Source organism: Tinamus guttatus, unplaced genomic scaffold (assembly GCF_059628265.1).
Source record: "Tinamus guttatus ecotype Peru unplaced genomic scaffold, ASM5962826v1 Tinamus_guttatus_pri_ptg000676l, whole genome shotgun sequence".
Lineage (NCBI taxonomy): Eukaryota > Metazoa > Chordata > Aves > Tinamiformes > Tinamidae > Tinamus > Tinamus guttatus.
In genome coordinates, this window is record NW_028289210.1 from 293,227 (window position 1) to 306,842 (window position 13,616).

At 42.6% G+C, this 13,616-nt stretch overlaps 1 protein-coding gene across 3 annotated transcripts in view; it reads right to left on the bottom strand.

The window, feature by feature from the left end:
• Positions 1-428: 428 nt before the first annotated feature.
• SMOC1 (SPARC related modular calcium binding 1) overlaps positions 429-13,616 on the bottom strand; it is a 118,243-nt gene continuing 105,055 nt past the window's right edge. For 2 of the 3 annotated variants that reach the window (XM_088536558.1, XM_088536556.1), the window contains exons 11-13: positions 7,063-7,314; positions 2,126-2,172; positions 429-1,034 (exon numbers count right to left, since the gene is read on the bottom strand). In XM_088536558.1, the coding sequence (XP_088392684.1) occupies positions 1,018-1,034; positions 2,126-2,172; positions 7,063-7,314 (316 nt within the window). In that variant the 3' untranslated portion in view covers positions 429-1,017. The remainder of the gene's footprint in view (positions 1,035-2,125; positions 2,173-7,062; positions 7,315-13,616) is intronic. The other variant, XM_088536557.1, reaches the window with a different exon arrangement.

Here is a 13,616-nt window from a genome sequence, read left to right on the forward strand (position 1 = left end):
TCTGCACTGACAAATACATTCTTAGCTCTGCAGCAAAACAACAGGCAGCCTGATGCTGGTTTTAGCAGACTTCACAATCTTTTTGTTGTTATACATCATACAGATGAACAACTTGTGGGAGAAGACTTTGTTCTCTTGACTCGACTGGCTCCTACAGTTCCCACATCCTTACAGTGTTGGATTCCCAAGACATGGTAGATACTTGCTAAGCATGTCTTCTGACCTGCATTTGCAATTCATTTCTGCCCAAACTGCCACAGGTGCAGAAACTACCTTTGTATTTCCTTAATACAACCCTTATCTAAGCCTACATAAAGCAGCTCTGCAGTACACCAATAATGAGGTGTAATCTGTGCTCCCTCATAAATCCAATGCCTGCATGTTGCAAATTGCTTTGCACTTAGAACTGATGGGGTTCAGCTGCTCCCAGGAAGCATTTGTTATCTGGCTGTGGCACTGTGTGAACATCTGTGGACATAAGACATGCTGATATGCTCATACCTATGTGCACAGGGATGTCAAGGACATCAGTTTGCAAATAAAGGATGACTTCGTGGCAGAAATCATTGCACTGCTGTATCCATTAAATGCAAAGTGTCCCTCTAACTCTAACAGCCTTCAAAAGCAAAGGGAGGGACAGAACAGAGACTCCAACCCCTGTACAAGACAACTGTACAATTTACATATATATTTATATACAGTATATAAAAATCTCTTTGAGTTCCAGTGAACTCAATTTTAAGTCGTCAGTAGCTGTTCCAATTTTAGAAAGTCTTGATCCTGTCATTTCCCGCCCCCCTTCCAAAGCATTAGATAATGGTATCGAGAAGAAATTAAAAACATACTCAAACCCAAACCAATTATTAAAAAGTGCAAACGTTCTGGGTGCCACTTCTGCTACGCTGGATGTTGCTGATGCTGCCTGCTTGCTCACAAGCAGCAAGGTGTCTGTCCATCGGTTGCTGGGTCGTTCTTTCCTTTGGGTCGGCTCTTGCCTTGCCTTCCCTGCTTCTGCTCCTACACCAGGCGGCCTACTGAGAAGGACAGGGTAGGCAAGGCACACACACAAGCAGGGAAAGGGGGAGAAAGGCAAATTAAAACCCAAATGGCAGCCAACTGAGGTAAAACACAGTAGGGCCTCTGTTGCGGCCACGAGCCCCAGAGGGCTGGGATCCCAGAGCAAGCTGTGAGGCTGAGAACGGCGAGGGGCTGATGAGCCCGCCTGGCTGAAAAAACAGTGCTGAATGAGTCACACAGAGCCCTAGGGACTGATGTATTTTTAACCATAAACCACCACTCTCCCTCCCCCTTCTTGGGAATGGGCATGCCGTCTGGACAAACAACTGGTCTGACATCTCCTCCATTGCTCTTCCTCCTGCGATGGTTGATGCAGAATCCCACTGATTTAAGGCAACTCTGCAACTACTGACCCTCTTGAGTAGCAGCCAGCTGGTCTCCTTCCCTGACAGGCAAGCAGGCCTTCCAGGAGGAAGGAATTCAAGGAGAGGCCAGGCTGCTTCTCCTCATCCCTGCAACAGCAAAAGGCAGCGGCCTCCCTGCTCAACCATCATGCACCATGCACTGATATCCACCATGCTACTGAATCTGCTGAGGGGATTCTTGGAGCAGGCAGTTCCAGGGATCTTCTAAGCTACTAGTGTCCCAGTAGAGGGTAAAAAGGCAATGCTTTGCAAGTCAGATGGATGTGTATCACCTCCCAGTTATATTGACCAGTGCAAAATTATTCGGGAAAATCACATCTGAAATTGACTGCAGAATTTTGCTCTCACAATGCTCTATGAGCACATCATAAAAATAGATTAACTTCAGTGTCTATACCTGCAATACAATGCATGAGTTGGGGAGGGAGGTGACCTGCATTACACAAGGGAATCTGAACGACGAGGAAGGTGCTTGGAGTCATGGCAGCACATGCAGCTCTGGGAATGCTTCTGCTCAAGTTACTACATTCCCACCTCTTATGAATACCTTTGTGTTCCAGCTATTTCTATATTACTATTTGTAAACACAGGAAAGCAGGGGAGCATGAATTTTGAGGGAGGAGAGGATTATGAATGTCTATCATACAAGAAAAAGGAAATAAACATTTTAACAAGATACTCACTGAAGGGGTTAAGGCCTTGTCTTTTTCCATTGGAGAAGCTGCTCAGGCTACCTGCAAAATCCAAAAGCCACGTTAAAGGCAATAAATGTCATTGCATGACAAAGAGCTCCTTTGAGTCCTCACATATTGAGTGCTGCCAGCACTCCTTAAGTTTCATATACAAGAGTCAGAGAAATATGCCTGAGATGTCAGCTGTTAGAATATCTTGCATTGTAGTATCTCAGCTTCCAGAAATGCAGAGGTTTGGTATGGATAAGAATCAGTAAGTACAAAATTAAACTGAGGAAGAAGAAAGAAGAAGAAAGGAAGGATGCAAGGAATGACATGAAGTTCCCAAAAACAGTTTTTGCTAATGGCAAAAGAAGAAAAAAATGCAGGCCCTTGCGTGTGTCCTATAGAGAGGGGCAAGCAGTAAAGTGAAGGTGTAGGGAATATAGATAGCCCATCATATTAAATCTCTACTGACCAAAAGTTTAGACCAAATGATCAAACAGGTGCCTAAAATCAACCCCTGAACTCACATCCAGAAGGAGAGGAACAGACTGCACAGCTGGGACTGCATCATGAGATGTAGGAACAGGCACCCTACACCAGATGGAGCTAATGCCAAGGGCTTCACCCCTTGACATTAAACCTGGTCCTAGGAGGTGCTAGATATATGTAACTCACAATTCAGGCGTTTGGCACTCTTGAAAGCTTATTGAACTTCCTATCATCTAATTGGTCTGGATTTCAGACAAGGGCCCATCGACTGGAAATGGGAACTTCTGCTTGCAGCCAGCACCAGTAGGCATGCTGTCACCCTTCACTCTAGCCAGGCAAAACACTGATTTCTGATTGTGTGTGTCCATCTGACATGATCATGCAGCTCACTTCACATATCTAAGTAGTTTAACTTGCACTAATACTCACAGGTGCTCACACTCAATGAAAAACAACAACAACAAAATTTGTTCTGTGCAAGAGATGAATAAAAAGAAGCTCAAAGAAATGGGGAGAATGGGAAAAACCCGTGGGAAGACAGGAGGGTGAACTGTAAGAAAGAAATGGAGCCACTGGAAAGGAAAAGAGGGAGCAGGAAATAGTGGTGACCAAGTTTAAAATAGATCACAAAGTTAAAATCCCTGTTGGCTTTAAGAATTGTTAGTAAGAGGAACCATATAAAGGTGGTAAGTTATTTCAACACCCCTGAAGCCCAGCCTCGTATCAGCCATCTGTCCTGGCAAGATCAGAGGAACGCCTGTTAACTCGTTTCTGCGCCTCTCAATAAAAAGCAGGGCTCTCTTGCCCAAAGGCAGATCCTTCCAGAGCTAATTGGGACTCACCCAGGGGTCTGGCCATAAAAGCCTCGGACCTTTATGAGCCTCCGTCCTTCGGCTTATTGGCCACTCGCAGAGCGGGGCTCTTCCTGCGGCTGCCAAGCCACGCGGAGGCCCCTAGAGGGAGCCGCTCCAACGCTCAGCCCTGGCCACGGCGCGTGGCTCCAGCGCTTTTCCAGGCGCCCGCGTCCTCGGGGCGCGCACAAGCAGACATCCGATTGCTAACCCCCGCCATGAAATACCACATGGATTGAAAACCACGGCACATGCTCTCTTTTCCAGGAATTGCGTCGCTCCTTGGCCCGTCGCAGCTCCCAAGGCTTGTGCCCTGGCTTCCAGAAGCAAACCCATCTCCCGCCGCTCGGCATACGCGCGGCAAAACGTTCACTCTCCCTTGCGAGGGTTTTCACTGGAATCTTTGCTCCCGCTGTGGGATGAGCTCTGGCTGTGGCCAGGTTTTGCTGGATTGTGCTTAATCCCCTTCTCCGCTCACGCAGCCCGCCCGAGCCAACAAGAACGTGGCAGGAAAAAGCGCTGGTGCCCCGGGCAGCCGGGACTATTGGGTGCTGCTTTGCCCAAGACTCACGTATCTTCAGAAAGGCATGGGAGACTTCACCTGAATTGATACTGAAGTTTTAAATGACACTTTTCAGTCCGAAGGGAAAGAATATCCCCTTTGGTCAGCTGCTTTCGGTATAAGCACGGGCCAATGTGCACATCTACAGAAAACAAACCCTACCAAAACACAATATTGCTTAATCAACCCACATTTTTTAATGAAGACATTTTGATCCCGTGCTCCTGATAGTAGGTCTATTGCCACAGAGAGCTGTTGGGTTCCACCCCAGAAGCCTTCCTGGCCTGTGAAACATACCCAACACCTCCAGTCTGACAAGCCTTTGGATGGCAAAGCAATCGTGGGATGTGAACTAGCAGAAGGAAACTTCTTCCCTGCTTAATCCCTTAGCTGCTCTTTGGGCATACACAACATGCTGACTTTGTCCTCTAAACTTGGAAAAATATAGAGGTAAAACTGAACTCCAATATTCTGCAGCCAGCAATTAGCACAAGTCTTGCTCAGATCTACAGTTCTGAGATCATTAGACTCCAATTAATGTTGGATTCAGTAACTTTCCAGCAAAGCTTTGCAACATGTGTCCATCTCCTCTCAAGGACCATGTCTTTGGACTGATGCATAGAGCTAAATTTGCTCTTTGATCACAGATGGCTTCCCCCTTGACTCAGGCTGTGCAGACTGCACTGATGAATGCTAACTTCTAACAGGTTGTAAATCAGTCTGTTTTGCTTCCACAGTCCTTCAAACAGATAATTGTCGATCAAGTGAAAGAAAGGAGTGTTTCTGGTACAGTAAAAGCTACAAACCTCCCATCTGTTCTGCCCCAGTTTAAGGAACTATTTGCAAGCTTTCGCAAGCCACTCGAATCTGACTTTCAGTGGCTTCTCCAGCCTGACTGCTGAGAAGGGCACCTCTCCATCAGACCTGCCCCTGATGGAAGTGAGTCTGATGTAAGCAGAGGGGAAAGAGCTGTGCTAAATGGCCACCAGACCTACTGGACTTCTCACTAGTTTCTTGGGTCATCACAAACAATAGGTTTTCTTTACTGAAGCACCACTGATTGACAGTGCAAACATATTAGGTGACGCTATGGATCAAGTACCTAGTGAGGAGAGAAAGAATGAACAGAACTATGAATCTCAGACAGATTTGATCCTAGGCTCAGATTCAGGTTTGTCCTTATAAATATCTGAATACTCCTGCTAAATCATCTCACATAAAACTTGTTTAATCTAGTGCCCAAGAGGCATATAACAGTGCTAATTTATGCTCTGTGTTTCCACCAAGCAACACTATTTCCATGTTTGGATGGAACTGTCCAGAAAAAAAATAAACAAAATTGAAAAGTAAAAATCTGACAAAAATATAGAAAACATTAACATTTGTTTTTCTCATCATCCATCCAGAGATTCTTTGAATAGAAAGCAAGGGAAACATGTCATCTACCACATCCTTTAAAAAGGCCCATCACAAGGTTGCTTACTGCATCCCTAGAGTCTGCTCCTTCAGTTATTTTCTACTGGTTAGCACCTGCTACCTGCATTGCTCTTAGCCCTCTATATTGCTTTCCCCAGTCATTTCTTCCAAGGGCTCCCCCTCCCATGTAATTCAGCCATGTATCTTTGATCCCTGAGGCTTCTTGGGTCCATAACAGGCAGGTGAAGCTGTGTGATACAAGGTTAGAGCCCCTTTTTGCACACATAATCCTGTTCTCATGCAGTGAAAGAAATCAAGAAAGTCCTCAACAAATAGTACAACAATCAGATATAATGACAGGTCTCACCTGCTTTCTTTTCCCTTCACTCCAGATCAAAGATGCTTATTTTCCTCCTCCTTTTTTTTTCTCCCTCCTCCCTTCCTAAATTCTGAAAACTCATTTGGCCAAGGCATCAGATTCCAGAGAGTCTTATCCCAGGCCAGATAGCAACAGAACTCATTTGGCATATTGATCTTACTGGGAAGGCAATAAAATTAAGGGACAGAGTTGCTATTTTGGCCTGTCATTCCTCATGATGACTAAGAAACAGCATCCACTGAGCCAGGGAAAATGAATGTTTCTCACAGCTGATGAGTAATGTGCCAGGTTTATTATTCTAACATGTTTGCAAAACACCTAAAAAAGGCAACTTCCCAATACCCAAATGCACTGACTCCCTTCCTATTTGTGCTAAACCTAAGTAAAGAAACTCAGGAAAGGTTAAACCTGAAGAAAGCTACCTACCCTTCCCCACCAACCTGATGGCTATAACAAGATCACTCTACACAGCCATACACCTGCACAGGAAATGAGCCTGTTTGCCTCCCTTGCTAAGCAAATCTGTCTACAGTCAAGAATGACTGATAATTATTGAATTTGGGTTGAACAGTTTCAATTCATAAAAATTCCCAACATACTGATTTGTCTAGATCCCAGCAGAAGATGAGGTAAAGATGAAAAAAAAGAGGAAAAGGAAGAAGGGTAGCTTGGTTGTTCAAGACACTAAGCAGAAGGAAAAACAAAAAAATATTGGCATGCCTTATTTCTCTCCCAATCTTAAGCTGCAATTCAACCTTGGAAAAAAAGACAACAGCACAGTCCCACAATTTGTTTCTGAGTTGCTCTTCTCTCTGTCATCCACTCTCCTGCATATTTGATTTAGCAATGAAAATAAATATTTTTTTTTAGTCAACAAGATCTCAGGACAAGGACTCTCTGCTGGGTCATACATCATCCGGCTTACATATTTCAGACAGCAGAATACGGTTAGCAGTATATTATTCAGGAAGTTGGCTTGATCCGAACTACAGTTTCCAAGGACTTGTACAGTATAAGTAGAGTTCTGGACAAGGTTCATTATTTTGACTTAAATCTCTACAGTGCTTAGCACAAGTGTCTTTAAGACAGAGCTGTAAAAAAAAAAAAAAAGAAAAAAAAGAAAAGAAAAGAAAGAAAACCAACCAGAAAGAACTACATTTGAATCACCTAGTAGGTAACTGCTTCCTGAGTTTGCTTTAACTCCATTTAAATTCTTCATTCTCATGTAACAGGAAAAGAAAAACACTTGCCTCCTTCCTTGCTTACTCCCAAGCAGCCCTTCAGCTCTTGCAGTGAGATAGACTTGTCCTTGTTGAGGTCACAGTAGTCAGTGAAACGTCGGGCACATTTCTTGGGCTTCGCTTTCTTCTTCACGTAACGCTTGAAGGGCTTCAGCTCCCGCTTGTTGATGTCACTGCTGCTGTTGTTGTCCAGCTGGCTGAAGTACCAATGCACCACTCGCTCCTCCAGCGTGTGGCTGGGGTCTGGCTCAGAGAACCTGGAAGGCAGGAAGCACAAGCCCAGAGGAATGGGGTGCTTTTATCAACAGGCAAGCACATGCCAAGGAGCCAGAGCTGCTTCCTGAGTCATAAACACCCTATGCCATATTTAAGGCAGGATAAGTATGCATACCTTATAATCTCCTCTCCTAGTTGAGCTATTTTGAGAGAGATTAACTTTTTCTAAACAGATTAACTTTTTTGTCACACTAACAAGAGATGCCAAGAGGGTTCTGGAGACCAGACCTGCAGCTCAGGTTCTCCTGACATTCATTGCTGAAACTTGGCCTGTTTCTGAAAGGATTCTCTTTAAAACATGAACAGCAGCTTTGAGGGTCCTTTGGACTCTTGGGCTACCCCTGAAAGTACCAACAGGAGAGTTATGAATGCCAACTATCATGGTAGCTTCTGTGATAACAACACCCAAACTTCAGAAAGAGAACAAATTCATTTAATGCAGGACATTTACAATCTGAAAATGTCCTTGGCATGAGGCAACATTCCTACTGTGTCTATTTATACGATCTGAACTCCTGTGCTGTGTTTGCAGCGTATTTAATGCTTTTCACATGGTTGATTTATATACAAGAATTCCACAGCAGACAAGCACCACAAATCCATTAACAAGCAACACTACAGAACCAGCAACTTCATTCTGTTACATTTCTTACTCATTCTGGTATTACAAGTTTGACATTATTTGGCTCCCAACTTCCTCCTGTGGAAAACAACAAAAAAGATCAGGAAGGAGAAAAAAAAAAAAAAAACAGTTGAGGATGCAGGAGTCGAGAATACTGCCATTCACTTCCAAGCCAGTACTGAGCAAGCATGGTTATGTCAAGCACCGTGTAAGCAGTATCCGAGTATGTGGTATTTGCTGCAGCAGCAGGGAGAAAGGAGCTCATCCTCTGGGATGTGAAGGGCCAGGGGAGAAACCTTTTCTAAAAGACAGATTTCTCCAAGAATTGCTCTCAGACAGTCCTCTCTCTTTGTACCAATAGACTAAGTGCCAATAGACTAAGCTGAAATATTAGAATCATAGAATAGGACTAAATATTTAGGACTAAATTAAACTGTTAAATAGGACTAAATATTTAACTGTTACACTGAAAATTGCTTTCAGGGGATTAGAAGAGAGACAAACCTTTTGACTTTCCAAGATGATCAATTTTGCCCCTAGAAAGCAGCTACAGAACCAAACCACCACCCTCCCTCACTTCCTTAGCAACGTACATAACCAGTGACAGGGAGCCAGCAAGAGGCAGAAAGCAGGCACTGGAGTTTACGTGAAGACTTATCCTTGATAATCTTCTCTAACAGTTTTGCAAATGAGAACACAATTTAGAAGGGTAGCCCCTTAATCCAGGGGCATCTGGAAGCCTGACAAGTATAAAAACACAGGAGAGAAGAAAATAAACTGCACAACCTTTTTCCTTAGGTTTTACTTCTGATATTTCCATCATTTAATTCTTAGTTGAAAAGCAGCTTGGCACTCAGTCACAGCATCTGGTCAGTGTACAGTGCAATAAACACTGGGGTGAGGAAGAAGAGGTTGGGAACTGAATTTGGCTTAGCTTTTGGAGCCAAAATAAAAGACAAGCCCCTCGTGCCACTTATGGACAAGCAGATTTGGAAAGACCTTCCCAGAAAGCTAAAGAAGTGCCCAGACTTTTCAGCACCCTGAAATTGCATGTGAAGAGCAGGATGACAGGCGAGAATAAAAACACATCCTGTCACTTGTTTTTATGACATTTAGGAACACAGTCATTGGCCTTTTTCCCTTTTGGAAGTAAGCTGGCTATCATTTGAAGACTAGCTTGTTTCCAACAGCTACAAGCAAGAACTAGAAGTTCTATTGCAAGGGCAGATCTTCTGCTTTGCTAAGATATAGGAACACAACCTGATCTGTGGTGTGTCTGCACTTTGGCTTGCCCTTGGCTCTGACCTCCATTTCCTGAAGGCCCAAAACTAGTGAGGCAGAAATAGAGAAAAAAGCAGAGCATCCCCAGAACCAAGAACAGAAAAACAGACAGGAACACAAGCTTCTCTCTACCTGCTGAAGAGTCACTTAAAAATGGAGGGAAAAGTACCTGCCTTTTAGAGACACATCAAGAGAGGGAATATAATTCCCCTTGGTACTTCCATAAAGAAAAACTAGGAAATGCACGGGTTAATACAAATGCCTCATTCATGAGGTGATGATGTATCTATCCTAGCCATTAAACACATACTGAGTGTTCATGCTGAAAGTTAGAGCATGCTAATGGAACGAAAGGGAATTCATTTAACTTCTGAGACTGTAGGAGGAAGGAAGCCATTGCCATTACTGACTTTTTATCACTTTCTGTTGGCTAGCTAAGCAGTATTGCAGTTCCCGTGTTGGTTGCCTATTCTTTCCAGTGCAGAATCATAGCCCTGAAAGTATTTTGAGGAGCCACAGCCATCTCAGTGCAGCCTGATCTACTTGGCTGATTGCAAAATCAGGTGATAGACTGAGATGACTGAGGTTACAACAGAATACCCAGTTCATGAAGCTGATGGCTGATACTACAAGACATCAGAGCTCTATCCATGAAATATGATTTTATGGGAATTCACAGCATTGCTAACCACCTAGCTTTGATCATGCACCATGACAACATACATACTGGGTCAACTGAAATGTCAGCTGAATCAGAAATTTCACTGAGCCTTCCAAGAGAATTTCTCTCTATTGTCTCTCCATCCTGTTGCAAGAGAAATAAAACAGCCCTCAGAGGCACACATCGTTTGTTGGGCTGCTTCTCCACTCATTCAGACCATAAAGGAATCAAAACAAACAAGTGAGAGCAAAACTGCTCTGTACACTCTCGACTCCCAGCAGGAAAACATCTCTTGCTCTAATGCTAGTCACATGAAAATTCACTGAATTCCAATCTCTTACTCCAGTGCAGTAAAGACTTTGTAAAAGTCTAGTAAAGAGACCATACCAAAAACAGACAAGTTTCTCAGCCTTGTCATGTTGACCACATTTCAACTGTACCTGCTTTTCCCTCTGAATGTACTCTTTTACACCATGGCAAAACAACCCACCTTAATGGATGATTAATAATTCAGAAAAAGAAACCAAAAAGGAAGGGGGAAAAAAAAGACAACAACAGAAACAAAGCAAAAACCACCATCAAAAACAAAACAAAACAAAAACCAGCCTCCATTACCTTCTTCGCCCTCATATGTGGTTATATCTGCCAATGGAAGTAAATCATGGATGGAGGTATGTTTATCATTCAAAATTAGGAGTAGGGGGGAATATTTAGAGCACAGAGAGCCTGCCTCTGATACGTACCCACGGTGCCGATGCAAAGGCCGCTACAGGGGAACCTGAACTAAGTCACTTACCAAATCTCAGTGCTGGAGGAGCAATGAGCTCTAAGGTCATTCTCCAAATCTCGGCACGCAAGCTAGTAGATGTAGCCACACTATGCAGCATAAACCCACCAGCAGGGATACCCACCAGCATAAAACCAGCTAGCAGGGAAAGGCAGCGTGGTCTGTCATTAATAGCATAAGACAGGTATCTACTCTGTTTTCCTCATTTTTGACCCTGTAAGTAGACTTTTCTTCCTCCTACTGTGCTATCACCTCCTTCATAGGAGAAAAATATTTCTCAGATGACTAGTGCTTGGAGATATCCAGGTTAACTTACAAGCTATTACTTTTAGCAATACTACTTTGCTAGCAGAAGTACGTTTCCGTTCATCTTGATCTTCATTATCATCTGGCAAAACCGGGATGCAGGCACAAAGCAAAGAGACTATGAAAAAACAGTATATTTTTGCAGCTGCACTGAATTCTGGAGCAGAAAAACACGGTAAAGTATATGCCAAAATGCCAAATGGACAGCTTTTCTGAGATGCACTCTGCATACATGCCATAATGCTTTCCAGCCTAGCAAGATAGGAGGGAGTTAAGTCAGTGGGAAGGACCAGGAAAGAAGGAGATGTGTAAAGCGTAAGGTACAAGAGAGTGGCAATGTCAGGTGCTCCCCACATACAGTGGGCAATCACATTATCCTCCATAGGTCTGCACTGTCAAAGCATAATGTGCCCCCAAAACACTTCTGAGTAAAATGAAGTCCATTCTTACCGAAGTTTCTGTGGAGGTTTCTGTGACCACAAAACATTTTGCAAGCATATACACCTTGTTTGGCTCTGCTGCCAGTCAAGAGATGGATGCGAACGAAGCTAAAGAATTGCAAGATAGGACCCATGGGAATTATGGACTAAGATCCCCAGTGTGAGAGGCCGAAAGTGGTAAGAGTTTAATAACTTATGGTATAAGTCATACTTGCTGCAGCTCTGCTTCCACTTCTTGCTCTCCTTTTGTTCTTCTCTGCAGCTGCCTGTCCCAAAGTTAAAAGCTGTAACTGTGGAACTCGGCTTGAGTGTAAGAGGATTACTCTAATGAAATTGCAAAAGGATTGCAAGCCTGTTTTCCCTCATTCTCTTTCCTGTAGCAAAAGAACCAAGCTAACACATGAATAAGCTAAACAAACTCATTATGGAGAATTGATAATTCCCTCCACAGTTAAAACTTAAGTTATCTTCCTACTACAGGCTCCATTTTAACCTCTCCTCTATCTAAGCATGCAATATTTTTCTGAACAAAACTTTGCTGAAGTTTGGGGGATAAATCATTTAGAAAGCTTAAAAAAATCGTTTGGAAGGTTTAAGAAACATCTCTCTTCCCCCATTGACTTTTCAGAGGGCCTCCTCTTACACTAACTCTCTCGATCTTTAATTAGGCTAGAATTTCCATAGGAGCATAAAGAGAATTTGGTATCCAACTTCAATTGAAATGCAATAGGAGTTGGGCATTAACTTTCCTATACTGTTTGAAAATGTCAATCTTTATTAAAACATGGCTCAGCTTCAGAACACCCTGGAGATGTGCCGAGCTTTGCTTGTCTGCTTCAGACTGCTCAGCTAGAGCATGAAAGGGAACCTTGGGGGCAATTTTCTGAAGGACTTTTTAGGGCTATTACGTGGGGAATAATTGGCAACTTAAAATGAAGGGGCACAGCTGGTGTGTTACATATAGGGACAACTGCTGTAAGCTGCCCCTTTAACCTAAAATTCCACAAGGCATTAATATTTTTGCTGCTCATATAACAAGCTATAGTACACACATTTTGGCAATTAAAATTCATTTCTGAATTCACAGGCACCGAAAATACTTTCTTAGATCAGGGATATCCGGGCTGGGATCCCCTTTACTCTGCTTTAGTTTAGGCCCTATGTGGTATGAGTATGTCTGACTTAGTAAATTAGTCATAGACTAAAATGTACAAATGCCAAGTCTGAATTAAAAAACAAAGCTGCTCATATTATGCAGGATTTATACATAAATAACTTTAGATATATGTGTTTTCTAAAGGATACCAAACACCAGTTAATAAACCAATTTCCTACAAGCGCTCCTTTAATTGCTTTGAAAACATACAGTAAAAAGATGTGCCTTGGAGTTATTACATACACTTAAGAATGAATTTTATCAGAGATTTTCTGTTTCAAAAGTCTAAATGAAGTCTACTTGGCTATTTTGATGTAATATAAACCAGGGCCATGAGGAAGGGAAGTTCTCATCTCATTTACATTATTGTAAAGCAAGAGTAACTCAATTAAAGTCAATAGCTTTGAACTTGCTTAAACGAGACAAAACCTATAAGGGATTACAAGGTTGTTTTAAGCATGCCCAATAAAAAAAAAAAAAAAAAAAAAAAAAAAAAAAAAAGAGGTCTTATCAGGTTTTATTTACATTGCCTGCAGCAACCTAAGTTGTACAACCTCACTGAGCTGCTACTAGATCGTTTTTGTATATGCCAAGGATAAAGTGTGCAGTTTAGCACAGCTTTATGCAGTATTTTAAATGCAGATCTCTCATTTATGCCAATGTCTTCCCCTCACCAAGTAAAAGCAACAAGGACATCAGCTGCAAAGTCACAGATAGCTTTGAAGCATAAACAGGTAGTGTCTTGAAGATGACACTTGGCAAAGCAAGAGTCTTTCACTCTGCATATTTGGGTTCAGATAGAATGATTTACTATATATCATACTCACAACACATGAACCAAATTACTCTTAAAAAAAATAACTTAGGTTTGACTCCAGCAAGTCACTTTGAAAGGCACTGGGCCTAAGATGAAAGTCCTGCAGAGAGGGAATGCACCCTCCATTTAAAGAAATTTTGGTCACAAGTTTTTTTCTATACAGCTAGTCACATTCTGCTCTACTAGACTAAATAATCTGTTGAGATTTTGGAT